Source organism: Embiotoca jacksoni, unplaced genomic scaffold (assembly GCF_022577435.1).
Source record: "Embiotoca jacksoni isolate LCO1_2020_lvr unplaced genomic scaffold, fEmbJac1.0.p SCAF_12, whole genome shotgun sequence".
Lineage (NCBI taxonomy): Eukaryota > Metazoa > Chordata > Actinopteri > Embiotocidae > Embiotoca > Embiotoca jacksoni.
Window position 1 is genome coordinate 9,577,189 of NW_027185252.1, and position 22,358 is coordinate 9,599,546.

The 22,358-nt window shown below is 40.3% G+C and overlaps 2 protein-coding genes across 4 annotated transcripts; one reads left to right on the top strand and one right to left on the bottom strand.

The window, feature by feature from the left end:
- The first annotated feature begins 2,498 nt into the window (after positions 1 to 2,498).
- Positions 2,499 to 12,923, top strand: sfxn3 (sideroflexin 3). Its single transcript, XM_069144648.1, has 11 exons — positions 2,499 to 2,589; positions 4,828 to 5,000; positions 5,106 to 5,276; positions 6,373 to 6,471; positions 7,031 to 7,106; positions 7,239 to 7,324; positions 7,427 to 7,554; positions 8,388 to 8,437; positions 8,661 to 8,710; positions 8,822 to 8,869; positions 8,967 to 12,923. Exons 2-11 carry the CDS (start codon positions 4,837 to 4,839, stop codon positions 9,061 to 9,063), a joined length of 969 nt encoding a protein of 322 aa, XP_069000749.1. The 5' UTR covers positions 2,499 to 2,589; positions 4,828 to 4,836; the 3' UTR covers positions 9,064 to 12,923.
- Positions 12,924 to 15,422: 2,499 nt separating this feature from the next.
- LOC138195332 (peroxiredoxin-like 2A) lies at positions 15,423 to 22,345 on the bottom strand. 3 transcript variants are annotated; one of them, XM_069144647.1, is made up of 6 exons: positions 22,274 to 22,345; positions 19,046 to 19,231; positions 18,471 to 18,562; positions 18,240 to 18,380; positions 16,352 to 16,516; positions 15,423 to 16,273 (listed from the first exon to the last, which is right to left on the bottom strand). In XM_069144647.1, the coding sequence occupies exons 2-6, from the start codon at positions 19,188 to 19,190 to the stop codon at positions 16,178 to 16,180; spliced, it is 639 nt and encodes a 212-aa protein (XP_069000748.1). In that variant the 5' UTR covers positions 19,191 to 19,231; positions 22,274 to 22,345; the 3' UTR covers positions 15,423 to 16,177. The 3 variants fall into 3 exon arrangements, with proteins under 3 accessions (XP_069000748.1, XP_069000747.1, XP_069000746.1); XM_069144646.1 differs by lacking the exon at positions 22,274 to 22,345 and adding an exon at positions 20,948 to 21,044; XM_069144645.1 differs by lacking the exon at positions 22,274 to 22,345 and adding an exon at positions 20,078 to 20,285.
- Positions 22,346 to 22,358: the final 13 nt, after the last annotated feature.

A 22,358-nucleotide genomic window follows, 5' to 3' on the forward strand; every position in this document is an offset into this window, starting at 1 on the left:
GGTTTGTCACTGGAAACCCTTCCCTCAGTCATCCAGGCAGGAGGATATCCAGGGTTGCCGGTCAGGATGGAAGAGATTCAGCTGGGAGTTGGGAAGACGCGGTGGGAGAGAAGTGTTGTGGAGAACTAGGCTTTTTTTCTTCTTTTTTTTTGCCCCTGCCGATTGAAACTCAATGATGAATTTCAGGAGTTGGTCCGCACTGGAGCAGGAAACTTACAAAGCTGTAGGTAACATCCCTGATCTCCACTGAAATCAGTTTCAGGGTTTACATGAAGCTTAATAAAAGGGAAAAACATAGAAAAACTCAAGAGTTAAGCTGAAGCCACGGCAGCTAAATAACCACAAGACATACTCCTTTGTAAAAGATGGCCAAAAAAAAGTAGTGCTCCATGACTGAACAGTGGATGTTGAATTTCCTTTTTCCTTATCCCAGGATAAAGTCCTACATTTTAGGTAGGTTAAAGGTTAAAAAGTTGGTGTAATCCACTCGTTTGCAGCCTCTGAATCCATCTCCATAGAGTCCATGGTGCCTGTTTGTCCCTGCTCCAACTGACAGGCTCGGCCTGTCTGCAGAGAAGTCAGCGGTGCATGGTGATTCCCCTCGGGTCATGTTTAATTAAATGGATATCTGTTGTGAGAAGAATATGCTGTGATGAGTAATGAGGGCTCAGAGGTCGCAAAGAAGACAGTAAAACTCTCTAGTATTGATACAGCTGTGACCTATACAACCCGAGATCTTGAAAGAATTAAAATAGAATAGAATTGAAATGATCTCTCCTGAACTTGTGTAAACAAAGGTAACTATTATTAAGCTCGAGTGCTTTTCTGACTAACCTTCTTAACTAGCCTACCTGTTGACAAAGTTATGATGGTATAAATATCAGCAACATCTGCCACTTATCCCTGTTGATACCTTGAACCGTGAAATGTTGCTGTGAAGCGGCTGTAACACCATGACATCGTGTCTAAAATAAAGAGAACAAAAGCGTGACAGCTTTACCTGCTGGATGAGCTCGGACAGGCGCTCACGTATGGATCCGCGTCACTGACGCATTCACGGACACCTCCGGAGTATTAGTGCCACCTCATTTGTTCTCTGGGTGACCATTATTGTCTTAAGAGGTCTAATCCTTTTACATAAGCCCCTGCAGCTGTGCAGCCATTAGCTCCGGGCTAATGATGATTAAGTACACTGACATTAAAGTAACACTAACTCAGATGTACTGCAGCGTGTCCTCAGGTAAACCTTGTTATTGATGAAGTGTAGATCAGATGGAAAAACCTGGAGTTGGTGGATCTTCCTGCCTGCCTTCACCACGCCGGAGAGATAGATGGGTGAACAATACCACCCGGTGGCCAACCTTGTCACATCACAGCATTCACTCAGATCTAATCTCCATTGATCAGTCATATTAATAACAGCCAGTGAGGGGACAGGAAACTATGACCTTGAACACTGGTTTCTACAGGAGCTTATCAGCATGTTTGTTTTGTGTGTGTGTGTATTTTGCTTATGTTAATTAGTGTAACTATTGTTACGATCACAGTTGACATGTATAAATTTGAAGACATGTCACCACTTAGCAATTATAAATGTTATTTGAGTTATTATTATTTTCGACAATTGTTTTATAATAGAGTCATGTAACTTAACATGAATAAACTAAAAGCAAACTAAACATGACAAAATTTAAAAAAAAAATTAAAATAAAGAAAAATAAATGGTACATAAAGCAGGTAAATAAATAAAAGATTTCAGTTGAAGATTGGCAACGTAATTTTGCTCTTTTCGTGAGAGGTACATGCATACATGGCCTACATTAAATTAATCTATTAATGTAATCAATGGGCAAATAGCAGTCAAGCATAGTGTGACCCAAACAGTCAAATGTTCCTCTAAAGCTTCACCAAAACTTCTGAACCGCTCAACAACTTTTAGAAATGCCGAGAAGTATAAAGCATCCTCGATCCAGTCAGCTGTTTTCTGACCAATCACGTGATGCCCGCCTCCCTCGCCCAGGGGGCTCCAACTGCTCACGTCATCCGTGACAAACCCCGCCCCCCCGGCGTTTCACTACGCGGTGCTGCATTTACGGACTTCTCAGAAACTATGTTCTAGAATACAACTTTAATTAGACTGATTTGACCGCCTTTGATAGATTTTTATTCAAAAAGTTACAACAAAAAATAATCAATATTTATGTTCAATTGTTTGAAAAAAAATAAATAACAAAAAGACATTATGCTGCAACAGCTCAAATACTGCCGTCATTTTTCGTGACTTTTAACATACTTCGTTCGGCAGGTGTTGTTAAATCCATTACTTCCTCATTGTAGGAATAGTCTCTGTGGGTTGCCTTTTTTTATATTAATTTTTTTTTTTTAAAGGAATTTGATATATAACCAAAAAAAAAAAAAGTACGATTCTTTTATTACCAATACCGGTTACCTCCCAGTCATTGGCCAAGAAGCTGTATTTACTGATATTTCAAAGCGTACGTGAACACGGCATAGGTCCACCCGGTGGTGCTGTGATATTGAGAGGTCATACATTTAAAAAAAAAAACAACAACAAAGAAGTCAGAGCAGGTAAGTTTTGGTATTAAATGAATTGACCTATTTGATTAGTTGAATCCACCACGACACTAAAGGAACATTTACTGCGTCGACATGTGTCCTTGCAACGCTAGCTGAAGTGCTAGCATAGTCGTTAGCTTGTGAACTACCCGGCTAGCACGCTGGCTAACGTTAGTTTACCAAGTTATATTAAAAAAAAAAGAAAAACAAAATCTGTCTGTCATCCTTCCTATACTGACATTTGACGTTTAATTTAACGCGGCTTCAACGTCCTCTGTGAGCGTGTTGAGCATTCATCGCCGTTTGTCGGGTATTTCGCTGGCTCCTTGGCCAGCTGGTGTGTCAACGCTATTTCTTAGACCAGACACTCACAAGACACTTTCTGTTTAGAAATGTCCACTTCCGTGTGCTTTAAGTGTATTTTAAATACCAAATCGTGTTAATATGCGCGTTTTATTTATCCAACTTGTGTCCTTGAATCTACCAGTCGATATCTCGCGCTTATAACATCCTGGAAGTATTTTTGTATTATTATATTTTTATCCATTTACAGCCTTCAGGTTTCCTCAGAGGTGGTTGTAGTTTTGTTATGACAAAAAGAAAAGCTGCTGGCCCTGTAAACACAGTGTGAATGGAGCACTCACCTTCCTGTAATATAGTCGAGTGTCTCCTGTGCACTTGTGCAAAGGTAATTAGTTTGATCATCTATAAGGTGACCAACAGTAAAGTAATGTGTAATCATTTTGATGATCAGTTATATTTCCAGCGTAAAATGAGAGATTTGCTGCTCGTTGCTGTCCACTGACACTAAACTGGATATCTTTGGGTTTTAGGTGACTCAAAAACATTAAGAAAGTTACTGCGGGCTTCAGGAAACCGTAGTTTGAATTGGTGTTTTACAAAATGATGAATAGTTGTACTGAAGAGACTATTTGGCAGATTAATGGATTGTGGTAATTGTCGTTGGTTGTAGCTCTAAACATTTGTCCACTTCACTACTAAACACACCGCCAGTACCGATCTACATTTCAAATAGGTTTTGTGGTTCAATGTGATTTTCCTTTATCTTCCGCTTACAGCCTCAATCAGCTCAAGTGCCCACAAGCTGACAGAACAACAGTATGATCACTTCTGAATCTGAAACAACAGAAACAAATTGAACGTGTTATCAAACATCAACGGTGTCATTTACATTTGAGAAAGCACTGACAGGCGGAGCATGCTGCAAAAGGTTATATTCTCACAGGTAACTGTGTGTCGCTGCACTGGGTGGTGTGCTGTTTGTTCTCTATAGGTAAATAAACAGCAGGGCATATTGACAACATTTTTATGTGTCGGGTGATGTTTGTAGTTTTGCTGTTCTCTGATCAAATGGGTCCAAACAATTATTTTGATATTTTTTGGATATATTATGTTTATAAAGCATATACAGTGAACCCTCGTTTTTCGCGGGGGTTACGTTCCAAATAGAAACCGTGATAGGCGAAATCCGTGAAGTAGCAACCTTTATTTTTTTTTTACAATTATTATACAATGAAATACTCCATAATACATTGAAACCAAAGAACAAAACCTTTTTACAGGCCCAAGCATTTGTTTAACAAATAAAAGTACTGTATAAATGTTTTTTTTACAAATAACTACTGTACTGTAAAATAATAATTTTAATCATCAATACGAACTGAAGGCTTCAAATTGCTGAGATCAGCACCGCCCCACTGCGACCCGAGTCATTGGATTAGAACGGGAGAAAATGAAAAATGATTATGAAAAAAAATACAAAGTACAGTAGGACAAATAGTGACTCACGTGTATTTCACTGCTCTTCTGACTGAGCCGCTGCATCCTGACTCCGCTCTGGAGCGTTTTTTTCTTCTAAAGCCCGCGGTTTAGCCAATCAGAATGCAGAACACAACGCACGATGCAAATCCGTGAAGCAGCGAGACCGTGAAAGGTGAACCGCGTTATAGCGAGGGTTCACTGTATACCATAATTATCTATACTAATGTGCTGGTTATCATTGCAGCATTAGTGTTAATGCAACAAGGCCCAGCCCATCAAAATATAAAACTTAACTCGACCCACATGTTTGTTCATCCATCTGACATGACATTAATTTAAAAATTCAACACTGGGGCTGATCGATTGTTTCTTTGAAATACTCCAAAAATAATTTGCTGGTGTCTGCATGCAAATCCAGCTTTGTCGCTATGTTTGAGTACTAATTTGAATTTCTGCCGCTGACCAAAGAAAGCCAGGATGTCCGGTGAGCTGTCCCTCAACATAAACATCAAGGAGGCGAGATGGGACCAGGGCACATTCATGGGGCGCGCCAGGCACTTCTTCATGGTCACAGATCCCAGGACTGTCCTGCTGTCCTCTGAGACCCTGGACGAGGCCAGAGTGATTGTGGAGGACTACAGGTAGGAAGGCAGATGTTGATATATGTAAGGCATCAATAGAAATTAGCACTGTAAGTAAGAAAGTACTTCTAGAACTACATCGGTCCGCTGTTTTAACTTTTTCAGAGCCGGTATTGTGAAACCCGGCCTCACGGAAGATGAGCTCTGGAGAGCCAAGTACGTCTACGACTCTGCCTTCCACCCCGACACCGGGGAGAAGATGTTTGTGATTGGCCGGATGTCTGCTCAGGTGCCAATGAACATGTCCATCACAGGCTGCATGCTCACCTTCTACAGGTACAGCAGAGGTTTCAATACATGATTCACACACAGCCCTAAATCAAATTAAAGAAATGGAAATATGTAATCAGGCAACGTGATGAATGAATTTGACACAGTTTCCCTGTGACTGTAAAGTCAAGCTTAATACAGCAATGCATAAAAATAGAAATTTTAATCCCCGTGTAGAGTGAAAATCCTCTTAAAGAATACGAAATGTCACCGTCACTCCTGAACACTGATAACTCGCTGTGCTGTGACCCTTCGATAAGCCGTTTGATAATCATGTGCTCAAACAAGTCCATTGATTCCAATTATTTTGGTCACAGATTTAAAAAAGAAGTGTCTCGTGTTTTAATATCCAAGAAATTCCTCATTGATTTAACAGCCAATCCATTGATGAAAAGAGGGATTTATGAAAATATACAATCTGAAATAAGACTAAATAAAACTGAAATGACCTGCAATAAACCTTGTTATTCCAAAACTGAACATATTGAAATATATTGACCAGAATGTTTTAAATGTAATTAATTTATTTTACAGTTTCATGTTTGTAGTAGTGCCTGTTTTATATGCATTTATTTATTTATTTAATATTTAACATTCAGAACTCTACTATGGTTTTGATTTTGAGATTTTGACTCTCAGCTGTACTCCTGTCCACCACAGTGCTGTTTGTATCTGCTCCCACGTGAGGGCGCCAAAGTGTAACATTTAGAATTCTACATGTAGAAGCATTAAGTAGTAAAAACTGGGGAAATAAATAACCTGAGATAAGATATCAAACGATCTCTCAGTTGAGAGAATAAATCAAAGACTTTGAAGTTTTTCTATAATGAGTGATTTAAAATGCCTCATCAGACAGACGTTTTTATGCCAAAACGTGATTAAAGAAACAAAGGATTGAAAGTAAAAAAAAAAAAAAAAAAAAAATCAGTATGTTCTTGGTTTAAAAGCAACACGGACTGAGGGTGCACATGTTTATGTAATTATTTGTATTCTCTGCTGTGACAGTGTTTTAAGTTCTCTCCAAACTCTTCCGCTGCAGTGCAAAAACACGGCACGTGTCACTTCCTCAAACACACCGTCCCTGTTTCTCCTGTGTCTGCAGGACTACTCCAGCTGTGGTGTTCTGGCAGTGGGTCAACCAGTCCTTCAACGCCGTCGTCAACTACACCAACCGCAGCGGAGACGCTCCCATCAGCGTGAAGTAGGGAGGACTTCTCACTTCCCTTCCACTCCAGATCATTGCCGTCCTCCCTCTAAACTAGTGTCTGTAAGGAGACCGTGGGAGCTGTTGTCCTCTCCCTCCCAGCGGTGCTGCGTTCCACTGTTAAGCAATGTCCAGCCTCACGTCACCATGAACTCATGCCGACGTAGATCATGCGCCCCCGGTTGACGTCACGTCAACGTGCATCTGCATATTGTTTTCGTTGTGTCACAATACGTGTCCTCCAGAGGCTGCAGAAATGCATCGAATGCGTGCGCCTACGGGAAACGGGAGGTTTCGCAACATGCAAACGCGTCTCCGTGGATGAAGCACGTGGTCGAGGATAAATGTCATGGCGTCTTTCTCTGCTTTCAACATTATTTACGAGGATGTTCTCATCAGTTATCTTTGCACACGCAAGCGTCACTTTGACTTGTGAAACTCCGCTGTGAAATGTTTCACTCACAGACTCGGCTGCGGTCTTCGTGCGCTGTCGCGCGCGTCGCCGTGTTTTGATGTGTGATTAACGTGTGATATGTTTTCATTTGTCTCCTCACAGCCAGCTCGCTGCAGCTTATGTTAGTGCCACGACCGGAGCAGTAGTCACTGCCCTGGGACTCAAGTCTCTGGCTTCGGTAATACCTTGTTGTTCACGTGACTAAAAGACGTGACGTAAAACGTGTAACTCGCAGACGCACCGATCTGAAATGCGATGCCAGTTTGTCTGAACGTGTCTCCCGATTCCCCCCCCCCCAACCCCCGCGCAGCGTCTCCCTCCGATCGCCAGCCGGTTCGTCCCGTTTGCTGCCGTCGCTGCCGCTAACTGTATCAACATTCCCTTCATGAGACAGAGGTGAGGTCGCTCAAATATTCATCGGTTGCCTCTGCCGCGGTTTGCTCGCGGCAGGCCGTCCCGCTGCTTTACATGACTCCAGGTCTTCCTTCTTCCTTCCAGGGAGTTGAAGTACGGTATCCCCGTGATGGATGAGAATGACAACCGGTTAGGGGAGTCTCCCAATGCGGCCAAACAGGCCATCGTGCAGGTGGTGGTGTCGAGGATCGGCATGGCAGTGCCTGCAATGGGTAATGTCAACGTTGTATCTGCCGGTTTGTTGTTAAGGCAGTTATCATCAATGTTTTCATTAAAACAAATGTGTGACATGTCGGTAAGGAAGGGGTTATCGTGACCCTTCAGAGAACAAGATGCCTGAATCAGAAGCTCCCTTCGGCTTTACAGTGTTTGATAGCCAGTTGAAAAGTCATTGTTTGGTTTGTTGTTCTGTCTGTAAGTTTACCGTTTCATTTTTCTCTCGCGGGACTCACTGTGTTGTTTTTGGCTGCAGCAAGCTGCTGTTTTGTAAAGTAAAAAAAAAAAAAAAGCTCTAAAAACCCACCGTACACTACCTGCCCGACACCGAACAGCAGACGGGTAAAGGTAGTGACTTGCTGTAAAACATATCGCAGCCTCAAACGCACATATTTGTCTCACCAGTTGAATATGAGAAGAATAAAAGAATTTTAGACTTGAATTAGTACCAGAAGCCCAAATGAAGGCTTAATGTTGCTTTCAGCAATGTACATCAGTGACAGCCTGATATGTAACCTGTTGCACATCCAGCTGTTTTATCCCGTCCAGGCATTTACGGTTAAAACAAGATCACCGTCATCACCCGCCAATATCATGCGGAAAAAAATGTCTCATGCGGCCGACTCATCCGGATCTTTTAACAGTTACGACGGCAAGAGAGAGAAAACGATAATTCTCCGAAGTGTGCGATTTGAATTTTTGCTTTTTATTTGCTTTTTTTCTCTCTCTCTCTCTCTCTCTCTCTCTCTCTCTCTCTCTCTCTCTCTCTCTCGAAGCAGAAAACCTCACCTGACTTGTTTTGATTTTTTTTTTTTTTTTTTTCTTCCAGCCATCCCCCCGGTTATAATGAATGCTCTGGAGAAAAGAGCTTTCATGAAGGTAAGCCGACCGCATTCACGGACGCCGCGCTGTTGTTCGCCTTGTCGGTGGATTTCCTGGGTGCGCTGGTGTCTTGTGAGGCTGAAGAGTCCCGCTACGTTCCGCGCGTTCCGCACGTTCCACGCACAATGAACGCCGACGTCTGTTGATAGCCTGCGCACACAAACGCGTTCCATTTGTTCGCCTGGTTTCACTGCAGTTCTGATTTCTCTATTCCCCGCAGCGGTTCCCAATCCTAAATGCTCCGGTCCAGGTGGGGCTCGTCGGTCTGTGGTAAGTAAAGTCCATTCGTTTGTCTTTTGACGTAATTATGTCCAGTATCTGTACTTTAAAATCTACCAGTCGCAGCATCTAAAACATCGCTCTCTGTCTTTCGCTTATCAGCCTGGTGTTTGCAACTCCTCTGTGCTGCGCCCTGTTCCCTCAGAAAAGGTACCAACAGATACTTTCACCTCACCGGCAGACTGTGCATTCAGTTTCGTCTCGCAAGTGGCAGCATTTCAATCACGGTCAAACCATCTCTTTGCAGCTCCATGAGTGTGAGCGGGCTGGAGGCCGATCTGCAGGAGAGGATACGACAGAGCAGCCCTCACACTACTCACGTCTACTTCAACAAGGGCCTGTAGGTGCAGCAAACGCATCCACGTGCACACGGTGGCACGCGCACGCCTGCTGTCCCGTGGGAGGGCAAAACAAATATATATTTATGCATTTTTGTTTGTTTGTGTTGCTGCATTTGTTGTTTTTTTTTAATCTGACTGCCGCGGATTAACAGTGGAAGGTTGATCATTTGAAAAAGAGGATTCACTGAACGGAAACAGAGAAGGATGATGGCGTACTGTTGTCTCTGTACATAGAAGGCACTCCTTTGGGAGAACAAAAAACAACAACAACAACAGACTGCTGATATTATTATTATTTTTTTTTTTTATTATTGTGTTGTGGTGTGTTTTCTGTCTTCCGCCGGCCACAACTGCAGATTGGATGGCAGTTCATAAAGTTACTGATTTGTGTTTGACTCACCAATATTTCGTGTTACGTTCAGGTTCATATCCTGGTGAATTATTCCCATTTAAAAATAAGACTTTTGCTTGTAGGTCATGTATGTAATTGCTTTTGAATGCACCCTTTTTTTCTTTCTTTTTTTTTTTCCCCCCCATTGTGTACCCACTTTTTGCAATTCTTGCTTAGTCATTGTCACATTTAAGAAGTGACACTTTACAGTATATCACACTGACTGCGGCAGGTTCAAATTGCTGCCACCGATTCATTTTCATCTATTATGTTGTTACACAGAAACAAAAGTATTTGAAGTATCTAATAGTCCAACCCTTGATAAGTTCCTGTTTCGTTGTACTCTTCCTCGTGTTAACCGGTGCAGCGTCTGACTCTCTTCAACTCTCCTTTAAGTGTACTTATGTCCCTTCATATTCTTAGACCAGGTAATGAGGTGCTACGTACGAAGAAGATGGATGTAGGAAATGTGCTGCAAAAGCTCGCGAAGCACAGCCGTGAGCACATCAGTGAACACGAGTGAATGTCGTTTTTACACCAGCGTTATTTTGTGTTGTGAAGGCCTGTTTTTTTTTTTTTTTGTTTGTTTGTTTTGTTTTTTTTGTTCAAGGATCTCTTAGTTATTTTAGGTGACGGTGCTTGTTTAGTGGTCGTATCTGGTAGAGAGGAATACAGTGTGTTGTCTGTACACGTTGCCAACAGGAAGGAGTAAAAAAGAAGTGCTTTCATCTCATTTTAAATGCAGCGCAGGCCACAGGTAACCCACGTATGGAACAGATATCAGCGCTTTTAATTAGGGATGCACCGAAGGGACCTTTTCAGTCTCTAAATTGATACTTGGGTATTAGCTGGTACCGAGTACCGATCTGATACCGGAGTTTAATCAATAAGCTGTATGCCTCTGTGTGGAAGAGTCTGGGATAAAAAAAAAAATGTTGTGTGTGTGTGTCTGTGGTGACATCAGGCTCTGCTGCCACTTGTTGTTAACTCCCTCCATGCGTTACGCCCTCCTTCTTCCTTTGAGGATAAAGGAGGCATGAAGTAACGCGCGCGTGTAGATGTAAGCGTAGAGCTGAATTGAGTAGATCAGCCCCATCATCCTGGATACCCGATCCAGCTGTTTCAATATGGGTTTGGTGCATCCCTAGTTTTAATGTCTGCGCCTGAAGAAAATGCAAGAAGTCAAAACCGCCCGATGTCAAAACAACACTACCTTCAGCTCTCTAGAGTTGATTTGTAAAAGTGAGCTGGCCATCTGGAAAATTATGTTTGAGACGCTGAAGTCTTGTTGTGTTTGAAATGAAAGAAGTGAATGTCGTGTGACGACCTCAAAATACTAAACGGCTGTTTATAGTTCGGCGCAGCGGGCAGTTTTGCGCACAGTGTTTGTTATTGCTTCGTAAAAGTGGACAGTTTGGCTGAGTCTGAGCATCTCCGATCAAAGTTATTCACATTGTTGACGCACGACTTTTCCAGTGTGGTTAGGTCGTGATGATGGCGAATGTGAGGGAATATCAACCGAATTTATCCCAGCGTCGTCTGTCTGGATTATACAAATTTGTATATTTTTCTGGGATATATTTACATATGTGTAGTATATCTATATATATATATAGATATATATATGATGTATAATGTATGGAGCACATATGCATGAAGTATTTTAGAGATTTGAATTTACGCCTGTGTGAGTGAATCCACCAGATGGCCCCACGTATGCACTACAATATGATGTCGGGAGCGTAATTTGCTACGAATGAGTAAACGCTCCTCTGGCTTTAGGGGCTAAACAATCCTCAGGTTAGAGAAGCGTGACTCCTACTCGGATTTATCTTCACGCAAAGACTACCAACGATGGTTCGGTTCTTGTGAGAAGTGATGTTTTGTGTGTGTTGGTGGGAAGAAAAGAAAAGAAAAGAAAAGAAAAAAAACATCGATTTACCCCTCAGTAAGATTGTAGAGGCCATGTTCATAGTGAAATTTATCTCCGTGACGTCACGTCATCTTCGCGACGTCTGTGGCTGTACAATCATTCATTTAAAGTACACCGATTGTCGAATTGTGAACGGCTGCATGTTTACGGGTGAACTTCTGCACCGGCAGAGACGCAAACGATTGTGCTTCTGCGTGATCCTAAAATGGAGTGCGTTTCGTTCAAGATCACGTTTTGGAAAACGTCCGACACCCGAAATTCGCAAGAATGCGGACGTCTTGCGTTATGTTATTTTGAACATGTATTGTTTCAGAAGAAAACTCCTCTCAAGTGTTACTCCATTCTTATTTAGATGTTCGTGTAAGCATTTAATCTCGCGTCTCGGCTTCTGTTTGAGTCCCTTTTGCCTCCCAAGTGCTTAAATCAAACACCGACACGTGATCGCGTGCACTGCAGGACAGTGTTTCAGAGCTGCAGCAGCATCACACCTGTATTCCAGTGCGTGAAGCTTTTTGCAGTGGTCAGTGAAGGCATCGTTTTCTGCTTCAGTGCTGATGGTTGTTATTGTGTGTTGTGTTTGGGGTTGTTTTCCCGCTGAGGGTTAAACTGCACTATTCAATCTCTGCTGTGCTGCATTCGTGTTGCTATTTAAAAGGAGCTCTTTAAAGTGTATATTAAAAAAAAAAAAATTGTGATTCCTTATCTTGCTGGATGATGTTGAATGAACCATGGTCATGTGATGATTTGTTATTCATTCGTGATCTGGCAGCTTTCATCGCTCATAACCAAGCAGCTTAGTTTTGGCTTTTTTTTGGGGCTTTTTTTTTTTTCTACTCTTGGGGAGTTATGTCGCAGAAATGTCGAGAACAAAACTGAAGTGTTTGAGTCGGCTCTCAAAACACATTTGCAAAGTTGCATCTCAGCTCGTGGCTGTACTGCACCACAGTAACATGTCGCACCCATAGATCTAGCCAAAGATGAGACGGGTATGGATTGAGGAGGAGGAAGAGATGAAGTGTGTAGCTTTTAAAGTTTTTGTTTCAGCTTTAGCATACAGACCTCTTTCCAAACTTTTCTCATGCAAAAACATGGTTTGTTTTGGTTTTTTTTTACTGAAGTGGTCCTCAACCTTGTCTCTCAACAGCACACCAAAATTTTCAAGAACATCAGAAAGCATCACCATGAAATTAAAAGATTGAAATAAGAATTTTTTTTTTTTTTTCATATTTTTGCCATAGACTTTATTGCCATTACAATAAAATGTCTTGTTGAGAACCCTCTAATTTACAACTACAGCTGTGCATGCCATGAAAAAATGTCATCTTTGCAGAATGAAAGCACAAATGTAAAGACAATGTACGTTGTTATTATTACACTCCATGAACGTTTTGGTTGTTTCGTGTACATAGAAGTTACATACGTGTAGACGTGTCTGTATTGGTGCATAATGTTCTCTCCTCTTTTGTATGGTTTTGAAATATATTTCCTTGTTGTGAAATGTATTTTACTCAGAGCAATAGAATAAAATGTGTAACATTATTGTCCAAACCTGTCGGCTTAATCCAATAAGATTTCACAGTGTATATTACCAAGAGGTTTAAACTATGTAATGACCCTGCTTTTTGAGGATAGGAACTTAATCAAGTGAATATTATAGTAGAAAACCTCAGGACTGATTATAGAGCTAATGTCTTGGTTTACCTGTCTGGACACAAAATTATTTACAAAATCAGTTATTTAAAAATGACAACTGGTGAAATTTGATGTTTGAATCCATCCAGAGCATCAACAGAAAACAAGAACTTGCCTTTATTCTTCTGTCAAAGTATGTGGATATTGTTTCCATAGCTGTACTGAATAGTCCGATTTATTCACTAGAAAGTTTTTGTCCGAAATATGAAAAAAAAAAAAAAAAGTCATACTATAGCGTCGTCCAAATATGAAAAAAAGTCATACTATAGCATGTCGTCCAAAATATTTTTTTAAAAAGTCATACTATAGCATGTCGTCCAAAATATTTTTTAAAAAAGTCATACTATAGCATGTTGTCCAAATTATTTAAAAGTCATACTATAGCATGTTGTCCAAATTATTTAAAAAAAAGTCATACTATAGCATGTTGTCCAAATTATTTTTAAAAAAAGTCATATAGCATGTTGTCCAAATTATTTAAAAAAAAAGTCATACTATAGCATGTTGTCCAAATTATTTTTAAAAAAAGTCATACTATAGCATGTTGTCCAAATTATTTTAAAAAAAAGTCATACTATAGCATGTTGTCCAAATTATTTTTAAAAAAAGTCATACTATAGCATGTTGTCCAAATTATTTTTAAAAAAAGTCATACTATAGCATGTTGTCCAAATTATTTTAAAAAAGTCATACTATAGCATGTTGTCCAAATTATTTTTAAAAAAAAGTCATACTATAGCATGTTGTCCAAATTATTTTTAAAAAAAGTCATACTATAGCATGTTGTCCAAATTATTTTAAAAAAGTCATACTATAGCATGTTGTCCAAATTATTTTTAAAAAAAAGTCATACTATAGCATGTTGTCCAAATTATTTAAAAAAAAAGTCATATAGCATGTTGTCCAAATTATTTAAAAAAAAAGTCATACTATAGCATGTTGTCCAAATTATTTTAAAAAAGTCATACTATAGCATGTTGTCCAAATTATTTTAAAAAAGTCATACTATAGCATGTTGTCCAAATTATTTTTAAAAAAAGTCATACTATAGCATGTTGTCCAAATTATTTAAAAAAAAAGTCATACTATAGCATGTTGTCCAAATTATTTTAAAAAAGTCATACTATAGCATGTTGTCCAAATTATTTTTAAAAAAAGTCATACTATAGCATGTTGTCCAAATTATTTTAAAAAAAAGTCATACTATAGCATGTTGTCCAAATTATTTTAAAAAAAAGTCATACTATAGCATGTTGTCCAAATTATTTAAAAAAAGTCATACTATAGCATGTTGTCCAAATTATTTTAAAAAAAAGTCATACTATAGCATGTTGTCCAAATTATTTTTAAAAAAAGTCATACTATAGCATGTTGTCCAAATTATTTTAAAAAAAAGTCATACTATAGCATGTTGTCCAAATTATTTTAAAAAAAAGTCATACTATAGCATGTTGTCCAAATTATTTAAAAAAAGTCATACTATAGCATGTTGTCCAAATTATTTTTAAAAAAAGTCATACTATAGCATGTTGTCCAAATTATTTTTAAAAAAAGTCATACTATAGCATGTTGTCCAAATTATTTTAAAAAAAGTCATACTATAGCATGTTGTCCAAATTATTTTAAAAAAAGTCATACTATAGCATGTTGTCCAAATTATTTTAAAAAAAGTCATACTATAGCATGTTGTCCAAATTATTTTTAAAAAGTCATACTATAGCATGTTGTCCAAATTATTTAAAAAAAGTCATACTATAGCATGTTGTCCAAATTATTTTTAAAAAAAGTCATACTATAGCATGTTGTCCAAATTATTTTAAAAAAAGTCATACTATAGCATGTTGTCCAAATTATTTTAAAAAAAGTCATACTATAGCATGTTGTCCAAATTATTTTAAAAAAAGTCATACTATAGCATGTTGTCCAAATTATTTTTAAAAAGTCATACTATAGCATGTTGTCCAAATTATTTAAAAAAAGTCATACCTCAAAAGCACAAAACAAAGTATCAGTATCACAGGTACAATGACACCATTGTACTTGTGATGGTTAGTGCTGGTGCCTCATAGTCAGAAGGTCATTGATTCAATTCCAGCTTGAGACATGTATGCAAGAAACTTTCTTAATACTTTTCCAATTGTGAATTATGAAGTTTCAGCCCAAGATTCAGATTAAAATTACATGATCGTAACCGTGAGTGAAACGCTCGAGGGCTTTTAATTGGAAAGAGAAACAGGAAGTTGTTGCATTTGGCTGACAAAATGATGTGACTTCATCACGCAGTCAGTGACAGATTCCTGTTAATAGAGCTGTCGTTGTCAAACTAAAAACACCACAGTAGAGACATGGTGATGAGGTTGTCTTTATTTAATCATCTGTAGCCAGTACACACATGTGCACTTACATTCATGTCTCTCTCGCACACAAGCAAATACTCCTGGCGCCACAAACTCTCCTCGACGTGACGACAGAAACTGAACCTGTGTGTGTGTGTGTGTGTTTGGTCATCAAACCTGCTCTTCTCAGTATCGAGTTTAAAGTCAGGTTGTCATTATCGCACACACACACACAGAATACAAACACTCGTCTGTCATGTCGAGGTCCATTCGGGTGCCTGATCAGAAGCAAATGAAGCTTTAACACAGAAACAACATCATTTTTTTTTTTTTTTTTTACAACTAACAACAATTGCACCTTAATGCCTTAATATTGAAGCGTGTTTTCTAACGGATTGATTTCAAGTGACTTTAGCTTTAATAATTGATGTACCTGAATGAAAACGCTGCCTTTAAATCCCGTATTTTTAATACCCGTGTCAAATGTCAAGCTTATAGGTGATTGCGGCGGTAAAGGGGAATATTCGGTGACAAACAACATCTGTCCTGCATTTCACAGCTCGGTGTTCGTAACTAACGGCAAGTTAAATGTGCAAAAAACAGAGGTATGTTGTGATATTGAGCAACACAAACAGATTTAAATGTCATGCTAATATCTGTATTTCAGTGATGGACAGACTGACTGAAACTCAAGGTGTCAAGTCAAAAAGGTACATTATTTCTTAAATCTTCTAATGCAGTGTACCTGCTCTTTGTACAAAATAATTATTTCGCTGGTACAATTTTTCTAACAGCCTCCAGAACATCCGCCGCCTCCACCTTATTGCCAAACTCCTTCTCCCGGTGCTCCAGGAGGATGCCCTGCAAAACACGGCAGGCAGTTCAAATACGGTTTCATAAGGCACCGCTGAGACAAATGTGCAATCGAACCTGGGCTACCTGGTCTCCTGCTCCGATGACAAACACCCCCCCCAGGATGAAGCCCTCTCCGTTCATGTTGCCCTGGTAACCGGACCTCCAGGCCCGCATGAAGTTCTGCCACACCCCCAGGCGAATAAACCCCAGACCGCCCATCTTCCTCTGCAGCGGGCCGTAAAAATGTTTCTGCAAAACACACAGTTTAGTTTCAGTCAGATTAATCAAGACAAATGTAATATGCAGCTCAACATGCTTTTTCAGTAAGTATGATGGATTTTTTTTTTTTTTTTACTTTTTTTAAATAATAAAATACCAGTAACCAGCATGCGAGGGTCCGCGTATTCCTGCTTGCAGTTAAAAAAAAAAATGCTCGATCTCGTTCCTTATTCTTTAAAAAAAAAAAAAAAAAAATTGCCTTTTTTTGGCGGCTTTAACATCTTCAAAAACTCATGAAAGTTGGTGCCTGACGCATGTTTCCTGAGGTTTGGCGCATCATTTGACCTTAAACATCGACTTCCTGTGTCACGGCGAAACATCAAACTGCATCGCCTGCAAAGCATGTTGTCCAAAATATGATAAAAAAAATAAATTTTAAAAATTTAAAAAAAAAGAGTCATACTATAGCATCTCGTCCGAAATATGTTAAAAAAAGTCACCTTAAAATGTATGAATGGGTTTTTGGGGGATAACATTTTTGGTAGTTTGGACAGAAATCCAAGAAGATTTAGACATGTTATTGATGTTTACTTGAGTTTTTGTATCAGACTTTTGTTTTGTATTGTTGTTGACCTTTGGTTTGGTATTAGTATGACTACATTTACAACATGTACACTACACATTACAGGAAGATATTCAATGTCACTGCAGACCCCGTTGAAAACACGTATATCTGCTATCCAAAGAATGTCTGCGGTAATTTTGGCCGCATTTGAATGAATATTTGTGGACGGTGGAGTTATAGGTTGCAGTGAGCCAAAGATTACAATGCAGACTGCGTCCTGGGAAGATTGGTGGTGCAGTGGTTAGTACTGTTGCCTCTCAGCAAGAAGGTGTGAGGTTCAAGCCCCCCCTTTGTCACAACTTAAAAAAGAAAAAGTCACACTATAGTAAAAAGTGACCCAAAAGTCATTTTTGGGTCACTTTTTGGCCGCCACGCCACGGGCACAGTGATCGACAAAAACTAATTATTTTGATAACTTTTAATTCCAAACATGTTAAGAGTGCACGGACTCAATTTCAAGTCGGTCCAACAAAATCTGTAGGAGGAGTTTGTCAAAATATAACGTGCGAATCGGCAAAAATGTCGACTACGTTAAAAATGCCGGACTTCCTGTTGAGTTGACACGTCATGGTGAATTGGAACTTTTTTTTGTACATCAAATTTCGTGCATGTTGGTAAATGTAGTGTTTAGGGGGGGCGCTAGCGAGCCATTTGGCCACGCCCACTCAAACCTCCACTAAAATGAAAAAAAAAAAAAATTCACCGGGAAACGCATGTACCAACTTTCATGAGCTGAATCATTAAGATATATATTTTTTACAAAAGCTGAAAGAATCCCAAAACTGAGCATTTTCAGTTTTTCTATCATAAAGGAAAAACAAAAGTATGAACTTTTCTGCATGTGGTTAAAGACTTTAGGTTAAAGTATGCCAACTTTGGCTTTGGGAAAATATGAAGGGTGCTACAATATTTGTAGATATTTTATATCCTAAACAATGAAATGATTACTCGGGGAAACTATTCTACAAACAATCAACAATGTAAATATTCGTTAGTGGCAACCCTGAATCGGACTTTACTCTTGCTTTGGTTCTCATTGTCAGTGTGTGCTGCCGAGATGTCAGATAGTACGAACGGGTCCTTGTAACTGCAGCTCTGGTAGATGTGATGTTACCCACAAACGCTCACATTTTCATCTACGTAGATGTCCCCAGCAAAGTGCGATCTGAAGTCCTGGATCTCTGTGCCGACGTTCTCCTTCACCACGGCGAACAGAGGGACCCCGAGCTCTTCCAGCTGGGGCTTCAGAGAGGACAGCTCGGAGGCCTCCTGCAGAAAGATCAAATCAAACCATCAGGGAAAGTGGAAGTCGCATGCACTCCGAGTCTCGCAGAAACGGTCGAAGACTTTCCACATCACCTCTCTGCACAAAAATCATCCAGGTCTTCGCACGGCCATGACCACAGCCCCGTTCGTCTCCCACAGGCTCTTTGCTTTGATGACGTTTTCATCTGCAGTCAAAAAGAAGAAGAAACTTTCTACAACAAGCCTCCAACCTGACATATTAGTGATAAAATAAACGATTATATGACTTCTACAGCAAACAAGAATCTAATCAAATGTGGTAGATAAACGACAGTCTTCAAATTCCAAATGATGGAAGAAAAAAAAAAACCCGAAATGTTCACGGTCACATGAAGCTTCTATATGTTGAATATTCTTACAAAGAATAACACAGCAAGTCGACCTTTAGCGTTTTAGGGTGATTTAATCTGCAACGCCTGCAGATTTTAGAAAGCGGCTTTTCCCTAATCTCCACACAAAACCTCATTCGTACAATCCGCGCAAACACGTAACAGTCAAGAAAACCACACACGGCTGACCGTCGTGCTGATGTAACGTTCAAGTGTCCTCCTCGTGTGTTCAAAAACTGCCGGAGGTGAGACTAACGAGTCGACGGGTGGGCGGTTGCGTCGGCGGAAGGTCCCCCTTACCATCCGTGGTGGAGCGCAGGTCGGCGTCGTCGAGGTATTCCAGTGACGCACCGGCAGCTTTGGGAAGACACAGATCCGTGTTGGCCAGGAAGATCCCGGCGAGGGCGGCCCCAACGGCGCCCAGACCCAGTGACCACATCCCCATTTCAAAGAGCTGCCCGTCCAGCCCGGACCCAGGTGACAGCACTGCGGCACAACGGGAAGGGGGAAAATGTGAGGGAAAGAAACCTTTTACGCTTTGACTTCCTCTCACGATGCCTCTTGCGGCTGAGCCGTCATGCGCCCGCGGCGGGCTGGCTGCTGTGAACATGTTTCACTGCGAAGCACTTTATCTAATCTTCTGCCGAAGGAGAACAAAAAAACCTCCCTGAGGCCGAGAGACCAACAGGACTCAGCGTGCCCGTTTGTGCGTGCAGTCTTCGGTGCATTTTTTTTTTTTTTTTTTTTTTTTTTTTTGCCGGCGCAGCCTCCCGCCTCTCTCTAATGTAAACCTCCCTTATGACATCAAATGCTGCACAAACGTACGTTAAAAACTGAGAACTTTCACTGCAGCTGGCTTGATAAGCCAATTTGTGAAAACTAACCAAAATTTGCTTTCTCTTTTAGAAAATCTTGTAGCTTAATATCGAGCTGCAGCAACAGTTATTGTCACTTCCTATTTATCAATTTCATAATTGATAGTTTGGTCCCACCACCAAATGTCACAAGATAGTCCTTCACAATTTCCTGGGACCCGAGGTCTTCAAATATCTTTTTTTTTTTGTCCAGAAAAGTACTTTGTAAAGAAAACTGAATGTTTTACTTTATGAGCGCCAATTACAATTTCTGTGGTCTGACTTATCAATTATCATTTATTTTGTCTGCTTTCATAAGATTTCCTTGCGTTTTGAAGACCTGGAGTCATTTCAGCACGTAACGGGGGTGGAGAGCAGGGAATCCTACGCACAGGTCACAACGAAGCCCGTTTCTAGTTCAAGTTTGGGATGCGACGCAGAACGGTCTAACTACGTCGGCAGTCAAATATCCCCTTGCCTGAAGAGGTCTTGTTTTGGTCAGGACTGGCTTCGGCTTTACTTTGGTGAAACTGAGCAGTCTGGGGTGTTAGAAACTGGGCCCCGGCTGTGGTAGAGGGCTGGCTGCCCACGGCGGAGCCCCCCACAGGGAGTGCAGAGCAGCGCGGGGGAAGCCTCCACCTCAAAGCTGTCCAACATCTGCACAGAGCCAGCATCATGGGACTGTGGGGGGAAAAAAAGTCTGACCGTCTGACTACACACACACACACACACACACACACACACACACACACACACACACACACACACGCTCAAGATTTCACTGGAAGACACAAAACACAAGTGTTTTCTGAGCAGGTTGAACCAAGCTGCCGTGCGCTGCCGTGCCACACACACACACACACACACACACACACACACACACACACACACACACACACACAATCAACTTCGACTGCCAGCCTCGCTTTTAACAAGCAATTAATCTGACGGATTAAAAAGAAAAACATTTCATAGCAAGAAAACCTTATACCTACTGTCAAATCAGTTAGCCAGGTTTTTTTTTTATTTTTAGCTTCTAATAAACATTTATTTCCAACACTTCAGACTGCAAAGAGTGCCGTATCGAAATTGAAAATGCAACAAGCGTATAAAAGTACAAGATGTCTGGTTCTTATCGTAATAATCTCACTGTGTTTCTGCCCTCCACTTGCAAATAAACTTCCTGTTTTTGCACCCTGATCCATCTGCTGTGTGGTTAACACACCGAGAAATAAATTACATTGTAAACATAAACTCAGTTTAATTTGTTCAATTTGTTACAGAGACTATTTCAAATCTGGCTTCTCCGTTCAAACGATTTTTAAAAGCAGGAATGTCGTATACTAACTTGTCTCCGTTCCCCAAAGAGCAAACGAATGCTTTCTCTCCTGTGATTTTAGCTGATCCGGTTTCAAACAGCAAATCAACCAAATGCACTTCAGCTCTGACGCTTTATAACGCAGGACAAAGGGCAGAAGAAAAAAAAAAGAGAGAACAGCAGCAGCCAATAGAGACAGACGCCTGCAACACAAGGAAGTCTGGACCTCTTCAATACATCTGAAGAACAAGCAGTGAGAAGAGCTGTCAACACTGTTTAAAAAGGAAGTCATGTTGCACAATACCAGTAAACAATTAGCACTAAAACACAAGTTTGATGATATTGATGAGATGTCTGGGCGATGTGAGGACAAATGACGACGATTGGTGGATTTAAAATGCAGGTAAAGTACTGTAAACGCTGCAGGTTTAAGGTCCTTCACTTGAATAGTTTTATTAAACGCTACTTCGTACTTCTCTTCCAAACTATTTCACGAAGAAATATTGTCTTTTTTTTTTCTTTTTTTTTTAAATCTGGCATTCTTCCTGCATTGAGTTCCTATACTTTTGATATATTAAGTACATTTTAGTGACGCTGTTATTGAGCATTTTCATTTGGACACTTCTTTTACACTCAATTTTGGAGGAAAACATTATGTATTTTGTACTTCGCTTCGATATCAGCCAGCTGATTGATCAAGCAAGGTTAAAAAAAAAAAAAAAAATACTGCCCAACATACTACCTGTATGTCTACCTGTACCTTTCATTCATGTGTTAGTACTCGTATTGCACCAGGTGTGCGTAGTCGTATGACACTTATCATGTCCTGCTTACTATTTTGTATTATTCGGTCATTTTACTTTAAGTACAGGATCCTAATACTTCTTCCACTGGTGACATTTGGACCTACTTGTAAAGCAAAACATGAGTTGGCAAAAAAAAAAAAAAAAAAAAAATAGACCAGTAATCGGCCTTGCAACAAATAATGTGGATAATGACCTTGATACTGTTGTGTAATTTAAACACAAACAACAAACCCGATGGCTCCGCGGTTCACTGAAACTGTAACTGAAAAGGACTATGATATAGGTTTAAGCACTTTGACAGCCCGTCTGATGATGATTAAATGCAGACTGAGGTTTTCTGTAAAGTTACTGCGGTGCGTCAGCGGCACGCCGCCGCCGCGGCACACGGTTGAGAGATTAGCATTTATTAGCACAGCGTGCGAGAATAAATCGTTGGTTTATTCAATGTGGCGGCGGGAACTGGCGAGGTTTACCGCTGCGCTTGTTTTTTTTAAGCTGTCACTGCGATATAAGGTTGATGGAGTCGTTTTGCAGTAAAAGTCACACTCACCAGAATCAATGAAGCGACGATAAGAAACGCCTCTTCGAGCCGAGCGGTTTGTCAACAGCTTTCTGCGCAGGCGTACTAACCGACT